Below are 18,984 nucleotides of genomic sequence, written 5' to 3'. Positions count from 1 at the left end.
GATCAGAGACTTATTGGGTGAGAAAAACTTGATGTCCCCACTAGCACTGATTTAAATACATGTACGTGTCCTCTCAGCTTAGGTATGGCAATTTGTATTTACAATGAATTGTAACAAAAATGTATCTGATTTAACTAAAGGGGAAAACAGCGGTAAGACATTGATGTACAAGGGAGTCTGTTCTAGTTGTTGGAGTGCTGATGGTGTTCGTGTAAATACAAATTTCTTAGTCAATTGTCCTTTGTTCCAGAACATACTGGCTAAATATACAGCTTCTATTTTTAGTTTCTTAAGAGAGATGGGTATTTATGATGGCTTTGGTAGCCTCCCTGTCTCTTTCTCTCACTCTCTCTGCCGTGATCCATTGATTTAACCAATGCAAGACCAAGCTATAAAGCCCAATTTATCAGCAGTGCAACATCTCTCAACGTTAAGACAGAGGAACCAACCTGGTCTCAAAGTGAAAACGTGACTATATACATTTTTGCAAAACTTGTTATAGGTGTCTTCAGGTACAAATCATTGCAGTTTCTAGATGAAATGTGCACAAGAGGTGCTTCAACAACTGTGTTTTATTCACATTCACCCAAATCATAAGGTCAAAAGCTGATTATGACTTTATAAACACTTATTTTTCTCTCTGTTACTCATACACTGCTATGTTGTGATATAGACACAATTTTACTCTAAAGCATCGTTTGAAAAACAAATTATTTTTACACTTGTATTATACAGTATACCCACCTACATATATGCACTTATTCGAATGTTATCAGCTTACACGTTAGCTCACATGGCAGAGCGCTGGACTTTGAACTCAGCAGACTGCAGTTCGAGACCGCTCAAGAATGCAAGATGAAACATGGCACCACAGTGTCATAGAAGCGACATAAAAATACATGCTTTTCATTTTGCTTATGCATTTTAAAACACTATCCATTGGGTTTAGGCGTTGGTTGGTCTCGGTTGTCTTTTAATGTCTCATTTATATTTTAACATTATTGGTTAGGTTTAGGGTAAAATGTTTGTTTAGGGACAAACGTTTTACTCATTAAAACCTCCAAATCCACCTTCAAAAACTCATCTGAAAACAACCTCATTTCACTGGATTTTGGTGCCCTCAGCTGGACATTTCACTTTCAAACTGCAGCCAGACGTGTCAAACACCATGTAAAATACGTTTTGCAAACATTTTTCTCTACTCGCATAATTTCATGAGACCAGGCTGGGAGGAGCACATGCACTTACCGTAACAACTCTTTTTGTACAGTCCACTTTCTTTGGTCAACTTCTTATAAAATTGTTCTTGTGCTCTTTACCATTCCTTTCTAAGAGGCCATTCAGACAGAGGGCCATTTTGCATTAAAAAACAATAGACACAGCGCTACTAATGGAACAGAATGCAGGTGTCTCAAGACATGTTTTTAAAAGTTGAAGTTGTTTTAACTTGACATAGCATCTTAATTCAATGATCAAAGATGCCCTACCAGTGCATGTTTTTACGTAGAAAAACAATGTAAAAAACAGAACAGATGGATGCAAAAATGCGTTATGTGTGAAAGGGCACCAAGAAGCCTTCTTTGGTTGGGTAAATATGGGATACTTCCATCACATCCAAAATGTAATTTAGCATGATGAAAACTAGCTTCTATTTCTCTGTACTCATTAGATTTTATTGATGACAATGAAGGCAACATATGAGAGTAGAATGGCTAAGTGGAAGGGGCTTTTGCTGCATGCTGCTCTCTAGATCAGAATGACAGCACAGTTTTAGCATCTGATCACACAGATGGGATGATTGCTTAAATGTCATGTCATGTCACCCCAGATTTTGTTGTTAAAACCATTTCCGACATATTCTCTTTTTGCATTGGAGCTGACGGCTTGCATCAGGATTTAGTCATGTGCAATGTAGTAGCATCACTTTACAGGGCTCCAGACTGCGACTAAAACGGTCGCATATGCGACCAAAAGTAATTGATTGCGACAATAATTTAAAATCGACAATCGTGTTGTGTGTCCATATGCGGTTTCGACAGATATAATCTTGAGTTATTAAATACATCTTTAGAGCACGCACCACCAATGTGTCTCGTGCCACTTTTCACCCGTTCTGTTGTGATGAGCTCGCTGCATCGCACGCAACAGCAAACCCAGCGCGAGAGAGTTTTCTTCTTTTTTAATGGCGGTTCGCAAGCTAAAATAGTGCATTACTGCCATCTACTGTAAACACTGGATCAGAGACTGCTCCTCTTTGAACCACCCTCCCCCTGAACCTATTCAGGGCTCAAGCCTCCACTGGCGCTGCATGTTCAGCTCCTCCAGCGTTTGCTCTGAACCCCTCACAGCCCAGAATGCGCGAGAGATCATGACCAAATGACTCTTTTTCATGAAACACCCAAAAAGAACTGAGGGTGTGAAGTGAACTCAGGAGCTCAGGTTAGCAGTTTGAATCAGAGTCACTTTCTCAGTGAATCATCCGTCAGTGTGTTTACAACTGGGAGCGCAGACATTTCAAAATAGGAGTCCCATGTCTATTTCGGGCTTCTTTATAATTAAAAGTGTGTGTGTGTGTGTGTGTGTGTGTGTGTGTGTGTGTGTGTGTGTGTATATGAGATCCAGCTTTTGACACTTAAGACAGTTGAGGGACTCATACACAACTATCTAAATCGAGCAATTATATGATTTGGCGTCTAAAAACAGCCATTTGGCTCCTTAATGTTTCAGTTAAGGAGACAAAGGCTCCTAAGTAATTTATTGTTGTTATCTGGAGCCCTGCTTTACAACATTACCATATGGTCACCCTGTTTATTTGCAGGACACTCTCTGTCAACAATTGTAATGCCGTTTAATGCAATTCATTTGATGAAGAGATGAGTCGCATTATATAATTAAGAACCCATATTGTTTTTTTTTAGGGGATTTTTCCCCTTTTTCTCCCAATTTGGAATGCCCGATTCCCAGTGTGCTTTTTAAGTCCTCGTGGTCGCGTAGTGATTCACCTCAGTCCGGGTGGCGGAGGATGAATCTCAGTTGCCTCCATGTCTGAGACCATCAACCCGCGCATCTTATCACGTGGCTTGTTAAGCGCATTGCCACGGAGACACAGTGCGTGTGGAGGCTTTACGCCACCCACCGCGGCAACCACGCTCAACTCACCACGCGCCCCACCGAGAACGAACCACATTATAGCGACCATGAGGAGTTTACCCCATGTGACTCTACCCTCCCTAGCAACCGGGCCAATTTGGTTGCTTAGGAGACCTGGCTGGAGTTACTCAGCACGCCCTGGAATTCGAACTAGCGAAATAGCGAGCTAGTGAACTCCAGGGGTGGTAGCCAGCGTATTTTACCACTGAGCTACCCAGGCCCCGTAAGAACCCATATATTAAAACTTGTACATTTACTTGTAGCTCATGTTTGTAATGGTGTTTTTAGCTCTACAATAAGAAAGTTGAACATACATCAACATTAGGCCTATTTTAAACAGTAGATCTCCAAAGCTCAAATCAACTCCCATATTGTTTCATCATTTACACTGGATGCCTCCCTATATAGTTGAGGAGAAAAGATGAGGTCTGTTTACTGGATTTCTTCATCCTAATCCTTGAGGATGAGCTCATGTTCTAGAAAGTGGGATGCCAGTGTAATTTAGAGAAGTCCTCAGAGAGACAGTACTATCATTAACTGCTAACTTAATTTCTTCATATTGTTAACTGATAAATGATGAATGCCACTTGCTCTAATAAGAAAGTACTAATCGTCAAGTTCTTTCACTATAAAACATGTTTAGTGGGAAGCTTGATATGCTATTAAGTGTTGAGCAAGGCCCTTGACCCTATCTGCTCCAGGGGCACCGTATCATGGCTGACCCTGTGCTCTGACCCCAGCTTAGCTGGGATATGTGAAAAAAAGAATTTCACTGTATATGTGCAAATGAATAATGTGTGATAAATAAATAAAACAAATGTATTAAAATTATAATTAAGCATTTATTGTAGAATGAATGCCTCTTTTGGCCTTGATCTGGCATGTGGTTACATTTGGCAGTTGTACACTCTTTTTGTCTCTGCTCTACTATACTTTTTTCAACCAACAAATTTTATTAAAGCAAGATCAGGCGGTGCCCCATTAATTTGATTCACTTTCACAGAGCCATATCTAGGGACCAGAATATCTTAGAGACTTGGGGGTGGGCTCTATTGGCTGGGACCAGTTAACAGCCACCCAGAACATCCTTGCAATCACATAGCAACATGGTGCAACAGTGCCCGCCCACTTTTTCAGTCATCTGGGTTCCTGAAGTTTTTTCCCATTATTTTTTTTTTTTCATAGGCTTTTCATTGAATCCTTCATTAAAGAGTTCAAAGCCATGAACCAAACCAACCAGCTATGAGGTAAATCACAACAATACAAACTTTGATTTGAAGCAAAAAATATTTGAAAGTCAGACAAAAAGACAAAGATAGAAGACTGTGTACTTTCACAAGGGCACAAACTACAATCCCATGAAGCATTGTGAATGACTTAATCGGGGGAAAAAAAACAGTTTTATGGAAATATATAAAACTGTTGATTTTTAGGTTGTTGAATATAAATATAGAAACAATATATTTTAAGTTTACTGAAATATACAAACATATACTGTGTGATGTTTGAGACTGACTCGGTTGCATGATTCACAGTGCGTCATGGAAGTGGGGGTCACTGATGGACTTGTTTGGTGGGCTTTGTTGGCCACGGTTCTCTGATTGGTGGTTATTTTTTCTGGACCATGGGTAGTGTAGTTGTTCACTAGTAATTCTGTTTTTAAATGATTTATAAACAATGCATTTGAAATAATGTGGAAGGATGACTGTAAGTCATATACCATCGATGAACAACCTCAGAGCTCTTGGTAGGACTGCCTTTAAAGGTTTATAATGGGGATGGGTACGAGTACCCGAGTACAAGGAAGTGACAGCAATGATCGATCATGAAAATGATGATCGATAATGAAAACGTGCGACTTTTCACTAAATTCAAAATTCAGTGACAACTAAACACAAATGTGTCAAAGAGGGGCCTCATTCTTAATTTTGAGATTGATTACATGTGATTTTTGTGAATTTAAGTGGTACCTTGATTGTCAACAGAGACGTCTCATAGCACCTGAACTGATAAATGATGCTGCAATGTTAGCATTTGTTCTACAGGTTTATGATAATCAAAAGAAAGTTAAATTCGCAGTGTTTTGAACATCTGTCTCTGAAAACGTTTGCTGAACAAGTTTAATTTTCATGTAATGTAGAAACTTTGACTCATTAAAGTATATTATTTAATAAAAGTAAAGGTTTATTATTGACTGTAAATCTCACTTGGTGCCGACAATTTTGCTTGACGTCACACACAAAATCAGAGCTGAAGGTTTCCGCATGAATTTCCAAGTTGTAAGTCCGATATGAAGTGGTGCAAACACACAAGGCAGACTCTCTCTTTCAAACAACTGTAGCGCAGCTGAATGTAACAGAACGTAGGGTCTTCAAAACTATTTTCAACTTAACACTATATTTTAAAAACATGATGGTAATGGCGTCTCCAGTCACGGCAAATGTGGTTTGCGGATACATAGTTCAGAAACAGTGGTGCATGTTTACTAAGCTTATTACGGTAACCTGAATGAAGAGCGGAGATGTGCATTCTTATCATTTTTTGATTGAATTGGCCAGCTAGTCTTCACATAATGACAAAATATGATGCTTTATATTTTGATTATGCCATCTTTTGTACTTACTGTAACAGATTACGTCAGGGGTCTTAAAACCGAGTGCTGTGTTTTATGCCTATAAAAACATGGATGGTAGGCTACCAAATTATCGTATGTATACTTCATGACATCTGGTCTTTTCAGCAAGGATGTACAGCAGGGATCTGCAACATTTTTGATATGAAGTTACATTTTTAAATTCCTCTGTAAATCCCTGTGCCAAACCTCCAAAAAGAAAGAAAAAGACAGACAGACAGACAGACCCTGTCCATGCAGAATAAAACAACTTTTATAAGGTTATGTGAGTGATCGATTTTATACATTTTAAAATTACTGTTGATTTAATTGAGTAAAAATTTGTAATGAGGAAAACAATGACTGAGTGCACCTTTTTATTATGTTGATTTGAGAGTCACCATCTTGTGTGTGTTTGGAAAGTCAAGAACCCTGTATGCCAGCTTGATAATCTCAGTGGTAACTATTTACACCAGGCAAGTACACTAATGTTCTGAAAGCAGGCTGACATCTGCTCAACCGCACAGCACGGCCAACGCAAAGCAGACGCGTTTACTTACGTGACCCTCTGCTGCAGCGCTGCTGAACCTGATGTGTGTCGCGCATTGAGCGGATCGTGATAGGCATGGTCATGTGAAGGATTTGTCCGGGCTGCACGCTGCTGCTGACTAGCGCTGTTTAGTCACACTTTAAGATTTGGCATTCAGCTGCGAAGGACTTCAACATGTCGATAATTCATACTCCTGTCGCTGGCGTGCGAGTGAGTCATTATTACAAATGCCACCAATGGTGGATCAAACAATAATTTGCGGACCCCCTGCGGTACAACCGCGGACCCCCTGTTGAAGACCCTTGGACGACATTATTACAGTCTATAAGTGAGGCAAGATACTCTCTCCCTGCCCTCCCTCGAATAATTACTTTGAGTGCTTGAGTAGACAAAATTACCAAAATGCCCATCCCTAATTTATAAGTTATCTTTGAAAATCAATTAGTCTGTGGAAAAAATGAATGGAATTTTTACTTCTGGAACCAGAAGAACAGCATAACAACTCCTTGGCAACCATCCACAACACCCTAGCATTGTGGTGGACACTTTTGCATTGCCCAGCACCACTCACAATGTTTTACAAAGTATAAAAATCTAGTTCTATTTGTGGGCTCACAAACTTTTTAATTGTTTTTTAAATTGTGGTCACTTAAACTTTTTTTTATGTTTCATCTAATCAAATTAAAGCTTGTGGGTAAATGTACTTTTTGAGCAAGTCAAGTCATTTTTATTTGTATAGCGCTTTTCACAACACACATAGTTTCAAAGCAGCTTTACAGAATATCATGCTTTAATAGAAAATGAATCCATAATATCTATTAAAACTTAGAGTGATCATTTTGTAGTTTGATTAAATATGATTGTAAATTGTGTATAACAATTAAATAATAATTGTATTTAGAACCCCTGTGAGCAAGCTGAAGGCGATGGTGGCAAGGAACACAAAACTCCATAAGATGTTGGTTAATGGAGAAAACCTTGGGAGAAACCAGGCTCACTGTGGGGGCCAGTTCCCCTCTGGCTAACCAGCATGAATATAATGCCAATATTAGTTATTTATGTGCAGTGCAGGTCATGGTTTAAGATAAGTAAACTAATTAAGTGTTAAGGTCCAGTGTTTAAAAAAAAAAAAAGATTTTTAATGAACTGTAAGATTAATGACTAATGTCTTTGAAGTAAATCCTGGATTAACAGCAGAAGTTCACATTGATGCATTGTCCTTTGTTAGATGGCTGATGAAGACTTCTGTTGGAAATTAATTGATAGTCTATGTATTCCATTTCAAAAGTGTAGTCCATCATTAGACCAAGGTGATGCAGGCAGAGATCAATGAGGTGCATCGCATTTCATCCTGCAGGTCATTTCGGTGAGGTTCTGTGGGGTCCATCCTAAATCCAAGGTTCAGGCAGTGGCATATGAAGTATCCGATGTCTTACAGTTGGAGTTGGCATCAGTTCATCCTCTGAAGTCCATTGTAAAAGACTAAAGTGATGTCTGGCTAGCACCGGCTGCATTTAGTTGTCATCACTCAGAGAGACATAGCAGTGGAGTCTGACACCAAGCAGGAACGGAGGTGGATCTGGCCGGATCTGGTAACCTTGGGATATGAATCCAGAGGTTGAGACATGGAAACAAATTGATGTCATTCAATTTAATGCAGAGTTATAGATCATGATAGATGTTTCTGGTTCTGGCAGACTTATTGTGAGTTGATGGATAAATTAGGGCATTTCATCTTACTGACAAATTTACATATAAACCAGTTTATTCCACTAAGTGGCCTCATTTTATGCTGCAGATGTTGGCACAGTATGTAGAGAAAGAAACTATAGGCTTGTTGAAATATAGTCAGTTTGTATTCAAGACTTCAGTGCTGGAGTATCGGGTGTGTCCCAGGAAAGCTCCAGATTGAATAGTGAGCAGCCTATCTCAGTCACAGAGGGTCATGACTCAATAGTGAGTGGTCGTGGTTGCGGTTGCCAGGAGATCCTCCTCCTAATGCACTCATCAGGGAAGACTGTGAGCTCTCCTCTTCTATCATGTGCTTCCTCCCACCTGCTACACACACTAAACACCTAGAAATCAATCTTAATGATAGGAATTATTGATGCAAGTCTTGCTGATATACAGTTGTGCTCAAACGTTTGCATACCCTAGCAGAAATTGTGAAATTTTGGCATTGATTTTGAAAATATGACTGATCATGCAAAAAATTTAAGGATAGTGATCATGCTCTTTTATTTAAGGATAGTGATCATATGAAGCCATTTATTATCACATAGTTTTTGGCTCCTTTTTAAAACGTAATGATAACAGAAATCACCCAAATGGCCCTGATCAAAAGTTTACATACCCTTGAATGTTTGGCCTTGTTACAGACACACAAGGTGACACACACAGGTTTAAATGGCGATTAAAGGTTAATTTCCCAAACCTGTGGCTTTTTAAATTGCAGTTAATGTCTGTGTATAAATAGTCAATGAGATTGTTAGCTCTCACGTGGATGCACTGAGCAGGCTAGATACGGAGCCATGGGGAGCAGAAAATAACTGTCAAAAGACCTGCGTAACAAGGTTATGGAGCTTTATAAAGATGGAAAAGGATATAAAAAGATATCCAAAGCCTTGAAAATGCCAGTCAGTACTGTTCAATCACTTATTAAAAAGTGGAAAATTCAGGGATCTCTTGATACCAAGCCAAGGTCAGGTAGACCAAGAAAGATTTCAGCCACAACTGCCAGAAGAATTGTTCGAGATACAAAGAAAAACCCACAGGTAACCTCAGGAGAAATACAGGCTGCTCTGGAAAAAGACGGTGTGGTTGTTTCAAGGAGCACAATACGACGATACTTGAACAAAAATGAGCTGCATGGACGAGTTTCCAGAAAGAAGCCTTTACTGTGCCAATGCCACAAAAAAGTCTGGTTACAATATGCCTGACAACACCTTGACACGCCTCACAGCTTCTGGCACTGTAATTTGGAGCGATGAGACCAAAATAGGGCTTTATGGTCACAACCATAAGCTCTATGTTTGGAGAGGGGTCAACAAGGCCTATAGTGAAAAGAATACCATCCCCACTGTGAAGCATGGTGGTGGCTCACTGATGTTTTGGGGGTGTGTGAGCTCTAAAGGCACGGGGAATCTTGTGAAAATGGATGGCAAGATGAATGCAGCATGTTATCAGAAAATACTGGCAGACAATTTGCATTCTTTTGCACGAAAGCTGCGCATGGGATGCTCTTGGACTTTCCAGCACAACAATGACCCTAAGCACAAGGCCAAGTTGACCCTCCAGTGGTTACAGCAGAAAAAGGTGAAGGTGCTGGAGTGGCCATCACAGTCTCCTGACCTATCATCGAGCCACTCTGGGGAGATCTCACGTGTGGTTCATGCAAGACAACCAAAGACTTTGCGTGACCTAGAGGCATTTTGCCAAGACGAATGGGCAGCTATATCACCTGCAAGAATTTGGGGCCTCATAGACAACTATTACAAAAGACTGCACGCTGTCATTGATGTTAAAGGGGGCAATACACAGTATTAAGAACTAAGGGTATGCAGACTTTTGAACAGGGGTCATTTAATTTTTTTCTTTATTGCCATGTTTTGTTTTATGATTGTGCCATTCTGTTATAACCTGCAGTTGAATATGAATCCCATAAGAAATAAAAGAAATGTGTTTTGCCTGCTCACCCATGTTTTCTTTAAAAATGGTACATATATACCAATTCTCCAAGGGTATGCAAACTTTTGATCACAACTGTATCCATTTATGGATGTTCAGAGAGAATTACGTAACATGGCAGTATTGTTAGAGAATAACGAAACCTCCCAAGCTGTGTGAACATACACAAAGCGAGAGGTACGTTTTAGACACCTCTTTGACTTTTCATTTTGACGAGGCTTAGTCACAATGTTTGATTGCTTTGATGCTTAAAATAACACTGCAGTTCTAGGTAGTTCAGCAGGGTTTAGAGGAACTGTTAATAAAATGGCATCCCACTGGCTTCAAATGATTCAGACTACATCCACATTAATCTAATAATTTGAGAACACATCTTTTTCTCTATGTTTTGGCCTTCCATCCATACTGAGATGGTTTTGCCAGCGAAAACTGAGCTTTTAGAAAAAGCTCTCCTAAGTGGATAAATTTGAAAATGGCATATTCGTGTTGTAGTATGGACAAGGGCTGTGTAATAAAACAATCTCGATGGTTATCGAAAATAAAAAAAATCCTTGTTGGTGATAAACTTTTGAGTCATTTTCTATATTTATGTTGTACATCTAGACCAGGGGGGCTCATTACGTCGATAGTGATCGCAAGACAACCAACCAATGGTCAATCTATAAAATCTTAAAGATTTACTTTTTATTTCCTCACTTCTGTAGCTGTGTGCTGTTTGACTGACAGGCGGATTATGTGCGTGCGCTTCTGTGCGAGTGCTCCGAGAGTGTGCGCTAATGTGGATACGTTCAAATACACTTCAAAATAAACTTCAAAAATGTTAACTTGTAAACAGTGGCACAAAAAGCTGATTTGTATCAAAATGTTGAATCTGAAGTGTAAATATTGCCTAATAGACCTGCCACTGTCTAGTATGCCATTACTATTAATCAAACAGCAGTAACAAAAAATGAGAAAAACAGTTGCTCCTCTTGGATGATTAACTTTAGTAGCTTTAAAAAAAGTATTATTGTATTATAATTGAACCGTGAAGACCAGTAGTTAATTGTTTTGTCACATTTTCGTTTCGTTTCGTTTCATTCTGAATGTTTACTTGAATAATTGATACCGCTTTTATTTCTGTTTAATCTGTTAAAAAAAAGCATTGTTTTCTTAATTTGTATTTTTTGCTCTATAGCTTTTAATTTGTTTCTATTTATTGCTTTTATTTTTTTATTTGTTTCTTCATTCTCATTTTATTACAGACTGTTTACTTGTCTTGAATAATTACTTGAAAACTTGAAACCATGCTTACCCAATTAACAAATTAGTATTATTTGTTGTTATATAGAAATTGGTATTGATAATTGTCAAATTTACTACTGGTGAAATTTTGGTAAAGTGACTGTTAGATCTTGCTATAATACAATTATGAAGAAGTAGATCTTCCATAGAAGTGTGAACAGAATGAGATCTAGAAGTACATAAGTTCTTTCTTGAGGTCTAACAAACTTGTGAAATGCTTTTCCCCATTAATAGTATGAAATGTATATAGTGATAAACATCTTTATCGAGCGATATATAAAAAAAGAATATATTGTGATAATATTTTTGGAGATATCACTCAGCCCTAGGATGAATAGAATTTTTGTTGTCATATGACACAGTCATGTGATCCATTCAACCCAAAATAATCAAGATGGCAACAAATGACTTACGCAGCATTGTTAAATATAACATTTACTTTGTACATTTATGCATGCAGTCTGAACTTACCATGCTGTGTTCATCGGGTTTGCGAAAACTGAAACCAGTTCAGTAAGACTGTAGGTGGCTTTAAATAAGACTGATTGAATCACAGGCTTACCTATAGCGAGAAGCAGTCAGTGTCTGAGAAACCTGTTGCCATGGCAACTATGGCCATCCTCCGCCTGTATGGATACGACTCATCAGCTTCCTCCTTACAGAGGAATTGGAACCCAATCATTCTCATGTGCTATTGTAGTGCAAGGGAAGGGGTTCTTGTCTTCTGTGTTTTTTGCTTGGTGTATTAAGCCATTTCTAGAATCAAAACATGGATACATTTAGTTAGACCTTTTTTAGCAACATTTCATGTACAATATTTGTGGTTTCCCAAAGAATCACACTACTAACACTTTAACTGTTGATCACCAGATATCAGAATATAGAACGGTTGCAGTTGTTAGGCTGTCTGTTAAAAGCAAATATAATAATATTACAGTTAGTACAGTATACCCCTGTTGGTACAGACTGCTGTGCACAATTTGTTGTCGGTAATATTGAAATAAGAGTGTAGCATCAATTTGTTAACACTTTGTGTATGGTCTACTTCACTGCATCTCTTTCAGAGATTACCATAAATTTAAGGATTACAGTATCAGCCATCCCCTGAACTAAATTCTTTTTTCCAAGCTTTTTGCACTTTGCCCTGTTGTTTTTGAATACTACATGCTTGCAAAATAAACATAAAATAACAAAATGTCAGTTTTATTTATCATCCTCAACTTTTGTGACTCCAATGTCAATGCCGTCTTACATCTTGTCCTAACCAGACATGACACGATAAGATTCTAGTGACAGGCAATCAGTCTGTCCACATCAGGCACGATACGACACCGTGATATTAATACACTAAAATTAGGATAGTTGACAATAAAATTTCAAAAACAGAGCAATTACAGACGAAACAGTCTGTTTATTGAACGCAACTAATATTCTCAGTGAGGGTCGACATGGGCATTCGCTTTCTATGGCAAACCTAGAGGGGATAAATACACAATCAATCACACACACACACACAGGGCAAAGTTACTTTTTGAATTGCATCCTTATTCAGTCTGTTATGATTGTTTATATTCACGTGATACTCCTGTTGATATTTCGCCGATCTCCACGTGACAGAGAAGCGGAGAGAGAAAGTCAGAATGAGCCGGTATGTCTCCCCACTACCATTCTGATGCGGTGTGTGTGTGACAGAGCTCTGACTGAAGAGAACAAGACCTCAAGCACAACATTCGGTGTGTGACACCCTCAGCCAAAATCAAGTTGTTGTGAACCAGCTAGTGAGATGCCAACTTCAATATACTGCATTAAGAATATTTAGACACATTTGATGACTGTGCTGGCTGGCACGACGTCGCAGAAATAGAAACCATTTAAAAAATAGAGAGCCCTGACGCTTGTCGTGTGTCACGCCTGGTTAGGACAAAAACTCTTGAACTTTTTCATGATTAACATGAAAAAAGATACATTTTATCGCGTCGCGATGTTGCGTCGCGTATTGTTAGGACACGGTGTTAGCAGGAAAATAAGATTACAAAAATTCCCCTAGCAGTAGTTTTTTCTGACTTGTCTGTTGTTCTCTGCAGAAGTACAGGCACCATGATGAGGACACAGGATCTCCACAGGAGCAGAGCTCGCCACAGCTTACTGATGAGGCTCCCAGGCCAGAACTGGTCCAGGTGGCCGAGAAAAACCTATCCCAGATTGAAAACGTCCATGGCTACGTAGCACATGCACATATCTCCCCAATGAAGGTAAGCTAGGAATCTAGACTTGCTGATCAATTTACCTAATTTTTGTTGTCTAAATTCTGCATTGCCATACAGTTATAACTGTACTTTTACTTTTTGACTGTGTGTGCGCCTCACTCTTTTCACATGCACATGAACACACACACATACAGGCTCTTATGGTTTTAGAATGGCTTATAAAAGCCAGACAGCCATGGTACCAGTTTAATACAATCAGCCATTTTTGCTACATGCAATCAATATGAACGACTTTTACAAAACTATGCTATGAGGTCTGAATGAAGAAATGTGCCGCAAATAGGAGGATTTTGCTACATTGGCTCTTAATCCAGAATCCATCACTGCACTTGGTTCACTGGAAATCTCATTATTACTGTGCAAAGTGCTTTATAACACAGAGTAGTTTACAGAGCCCACTGGCTAATTCATAATCTGTATTGCTGAATGGACACTGATCCAAATCACACCGCTTATGGGTATGAAAGACTGGTATAGTCGATACAAAGACATGTATTCCCCCCGCCTTTCCTTCAAAGACTCTAAAATTTATTAAAGTTATACGTAAAACGCTGGACCCTTATTTAATGATTTTAGAAAAGCAGCTTTGAAATCTGCCTTCTCTGCATGCACAATAAGGCGAACAGTTGCTCTGGTACACTGGTGATTTGTACCTTCTTGATAAGAAAGGAGGATCCATTTGGTATTTGTGTACCACATGCTGTGTTTTACACCTGAACACAGTTTGATTGTTTCATGAGATTGTAGACCATGCCAAGGACTATTCGCCAGTTTAGGGAAGTGACATCTTTGTTCCTTGAACATTTTCTACTAGTTGTCAAACTCATTCAAAACAACTGCGGGAGGCACTTCATTCATAGTGACTTTAACACTATTAATGTTACTAACGTTAACATGATTGTTATAAAATGTCATTATTAAAATGTGGATCATGTTGTTCGATGGCTGGATGCTCCCTTGATGCCTGGAACTAACAGAAATTAAAGTTTAGATCTCTGAAAAAGCAACTGCGAATGGACTCATGAACCACTGCAGTGAAGCGAGATGGCTTGATACATACCGTACTAACAACTGTAGCACACATTTTATCTCTGGTAGGTAAACAAAATATATGCCAACTAATTGTAGGGTTGATAGGTAGAGCTCCTAAAGTGACTATAGATCACTACCATTATAATGAATGGATTAGTTGCGCAACTAATTTAATTGTACATTTAGTCATTTAGCAGACGTTTTATCCAACACGACTGACAAATGAGGAAAAAAAAAAAAAAAAAAAAATCCTTACCTTGTCCGCAGGGCATGCAGACAGCTTCATTGAAAGGCTTCATTGGTTTTAACAGGAACAATCAAATGTTCCTGATCTCTCTGCTGAGGAAATAATTGCGAGCATCTAAACTACGTAGACGCTCCGTATCAACAACACATCTGGATAAGTCACTTCAGGTAAATGCTTGATGTTCTTTGAGAAAATAGATTAACTCAGAGCCTTATTTAAATAATCCGGTAATGATACCGGAAGTGCTCCCAGCCTGGTAGCATTCTAATTCCTTTGTTATTGTTATATCCTTAAAATGGTCTATAGCTCGGCAGGTGTAAAACATATAGTACTCTATCTACAGTATAAGGGCTGAGTGATAGATTAAATACATTCAGTATTAATGTTAATAGATATAAAATCAACCTCGTGAAAATCAAGAGAGTTTTAATGCTTTTATGTGGCCGTTTAGGTCCTAAAGTGTGTATTGGTAGGCCGGATTTGTGCCTACTCTCAGGCCCTGATTTACTAAAGGTTTGCGTGTATAGAAACGTGCAAACTTGATAGAACTTGCAAAGAAGTCCGAGCTGATCTACTAATGTAGTCTTCTAAGTATTGCATCTGTCAGACTTGCAAAATGGCAGTTTTTTTTTGCGTGTTCCCCCAAATTTTTGCGTGTTCCCCAAAATGAATATGCATTTCAGGGGTGTGCCTCAAATGTGCAAAATAAAGGGCAGCGTCGATTCAAATGAAATAATTGCACCCACAAAGTGATTTATCAAGTCTGAAAGTCATTACTGAATGGAAACTGCAAGAGCAAATTAATACAAATTAGAAAGGCAGGTATTATTCTGATTCATGCTGTGCATCATGCTGTCATTGTGGCAAAACAGAAACTTTGCGATCAAAGAATAAAAATAATACCCATTAATGACACGCATTTATGTGATATTAAATTATTTCTCACGTTTTAGAACTCTAAATCATAACTGATAACACAACTGATTATCATACAACTCTTATAAGTCTAAGATAATAGCCTTCTAACTATTTATTTCCAAATCATATCATATTTCAGTGTTTTAAACATTGTTTTTATCTGGTGAAATATTGTAAAATTAAGGATATTATTTAATAAATTTATGATGATATCATATAATCCTAAATAAACATATGTACAGTATATTAATAAATGCCATATTGAATAAAAATAAAATTGTATTGTTTGGAGGGCATGTCCAAAATATTTCCAAGTAGTTATTTTGGCAATTTCTCATTGTAAATCACCCGCAAACGCACATGATGCGCACACACAATTTGATGGATTGCTCAAGCAAATAAGTACTTGTTATTGGGGATCTTAGTAAATCGGGGCCATTATGTCATCACTGGTGAGTATAAGAATGCTAAGACATACATTTTTAATAGTGACTTTGAGTGAAACCTTAAATGGCAGAAATGCAGATAGGATTGGGGAGTTCAGTTAAATTTTATGTCCTTTAAAATGTTTCAGTAAAAAAGAAAAAAACACATGTAGCTAAAAATTGCTGTTAATTACTATGTATTGTTATATTGGTGAATATACATAAAAATGATTAAATATTCTTCCTGCATTCATTTAGTGAAAAACAGTGTGGAAAACATGCTTTGATTATTTTAAACTACATTTCACTATATGTTACATTTTGAATTTCTTATATAACAGTGGCATTTTGGTTGAAATTCTGTTTCCTTTAAAAAAAATAATACAATTTAGAGTTACAAGTTCTCGGTTTTATTTTGATTTGATTCTGATTTAATTTGATTTTGATTCATTCAGGTATATTTCAGTAAGAATGTCCATTTTGCTTACAAATGAAAAATTCTCTCTCTCAGCTAATGCTGTAAATAGGGTTCAACGGGGTCAAAGGCTCCCCGGGCTAAAATGCTCCTTTGATTTTTTTTTTTGATTTTTTTTTATTTATTTATTTATTTATTTTTTCTTCTCCCAAAACACTAAATAGTATCAAAAACTATCACAGGACTTTCCTAAACACCTGTTTGTCACTCCGACTGCGAAAGTTTCCTGTTCCATGAGATCATTGCGTGTAATGTCTAAAGGTTGATTTTGAGGCAATTTGATCTAATATTTGATAATAAATAATGTTGTAAATTTATGTAGCTTATGAATATCCTGGAAATCATCACATTTATTTTGAGACAAAATACTAATTTGTCAATGTTATTATATCAAAACATTTTCAATAACTGTCCAAGATAGTATTTGGGGTAAAAAAGCCCCCCTGTTGCAGGGGCTAAAGGCTCCCATTAAACACATTGTTAAGTGGGGGGTAGAGTTTAGTTAGTTTATAGAATACTTGAGATGTAATGAAATGTCAAATGTGATTGAAATGAACAAGAAAATGCACCCTTTTCTGAAGTGGTTATTTTGAATAAGCACTATCTTAATTTGTTACTAAAAAAAAAAAAGCATATTGTTGTCTTAAAAGTATTTGCATAAGTTGACATACACCAATCAGCCACAACATTAAAACCACCTGCCTAATATTGTGAAGGTCCCCCTTGTGCCGCCAAACCAGCGCCAACCCGCATCTCAGAATAGCATTTTCACCACAATTGTACAGAGCGGTTATCTGAGTTACCGTAGACTTTGTCAGTTCAAAACAGTCTAGCCATTCTCTGTTGACCTCTCTCATCAACAAGGCGTTTCTGTCCACAGAACTGCCGCTCACTGGATGTTTTTTGTTTTTGGCACCATTCTGAGTAAATTCTAGAGACTGTTGTGCGTGAAAATCCCAGAAGATCAGCAGTTACAGAAATACTCAAACCAGCCCGTCTGGCACCAACAATCATCCATGTGATTATCTGATCAGTCAATCGTGTGGCAGCAGTGCATAAAATCATCCAGATACGGGTCAGGAGCGTCAGTTAATGTTCACATCAATCATCAGAATGGGGAAAAAATGTGATATGATTTGGACAATGGAATTTTATTCAAAACAACCTTCTGTTGTTATTTCTTTTATCACAAATTATGTTGCTCCTTCAATATTCAATAAAAATAAATGCATTTCTTGAATCTTGATATACTTTGCGACCAGAAAAAAAGCACATTTTCCTCAAGGTGTGCCTTTAGCTCTGTTGTACCCTATACAGGAAACCTTCTAACGTGGTACAATACGAAAATATAAATAAATAAAAAATAGCAACAGCTATTGATTTTAAGAATCAATATCGATAGTGTTCAAATGAGGATCTAAATTATGCAGTTTTCAAGTGTATTTTTGTCATCTAAATTGCCCAGCCCTGCTAGGCAGTCTATCTCACTGTGCGCTACCATGATTGCCACTTTTTGTAGTTAATGTAATGAGCATCCAAAGCCAAGGTGCTTTTACTGTTATTGGCTTCTTTGAATATTTATGTGAAATTGCTTAGCTCTTTGTTTTCTCAAGGTGAAGCACAATCACTATGAGCTAACCGGAAGTCAGCAGGGTGACTGTGTCCAGAGAGAGTGAATATACTGTGAGGCAGGAACTAGTACGTATGTGTGAACATTTACGAGCGGTCGTCCTGTGCCTGTCTTGCTCCAGTGCTCCCTTCTGCATTTAGATTTATTACCCCTGCACGGCTTCCCCTCAGTCCAGATCAGAGCCCATGCCAGCAACACACACGCACACACACACACAAAACCACAGCTGACAAATAACGCCTGCCACTTCTCATAACCTTCACTGCTCACACATAAACCTGCACCTTTTCATCCCTTTAGCCCACCTCACAACATGCCATCCATCTCAAACACACTCTCACTAGTAGTGATGTACAAAACAACATAATTTCACAATCAACTAGTCGGGTTATGTCGACGGTTAGTCGACTAGTTAGTCAATAAAGCCCTGTATGATTAGGCTGGAGTAATTTCCACAAGACACCAATCAGATGCGTTTCTTAATAATAGGCTGTAGATGCTTAGCACATCACCTCAATAGGATGACAGATAGGCTATTCAAAACAGAAATAAGCTATAACAATAACCTTTGTGTGCACAAAACTGTCAAAGTCATCAAATCAGAGACTTACAGATTATATGAAACAACAGGAACATTGCTCCGAGCCGAAAATTCCAATTGTTAAATATTGTTGTGCCGCTTTGTTTGGTGAAGCGGTGTTTTTCACC

General features: G+C 38.1%; 1 protein-coding gene across 20 annotated transcripts in view; it reads left to right on the top strand.

Moving 5' to 3' along the window:
• LOC127441476 (discs large homolog 1-like protein) overlaps positions 1 to 18,984 on the top strand; it is a 151,817-nt gene that overhangs the window by 52,810 nt on the left and 80,023 nt on the right. For all 20 annotated transcript variants that reach the window (XM_051698948.1, XM_051698946.1, XM_051698953.1 and 17 more), the window contains one exon: positions 13,367 to 13,534. In XM_051698948.1, the coding sequence (XP_051554908.1) occupies positions 13,367 to 13,534 (168 nt within the window). The remainder of the gene's footprint in view (positions 1 to 13,366; positions 13,535 to 18,984) is intronic.

The sequence above is a fragment of the Myxocyprinus asiaticus genome, chromosome 5 (assembly GCF_019703515.2).
Source record: "Myxocyprinus asiaticus isolate MX2 ecotype Aquarium Trade chromosome 5, UBuf_Myxa_2, whole genome shotgun sequence".
Classification (NCBI taxonomy): Eukaryota; Metazoa; Chordata; class Actinopteri; order Cypriniformes; family Catostomidae; genus Myxocyprinus; species Myxocyprinus asiaticus.
Note: the sequence above shows the minus strand (reverse complement) of the source record. Positions and strands in the feature narration are given on the sequence as shown.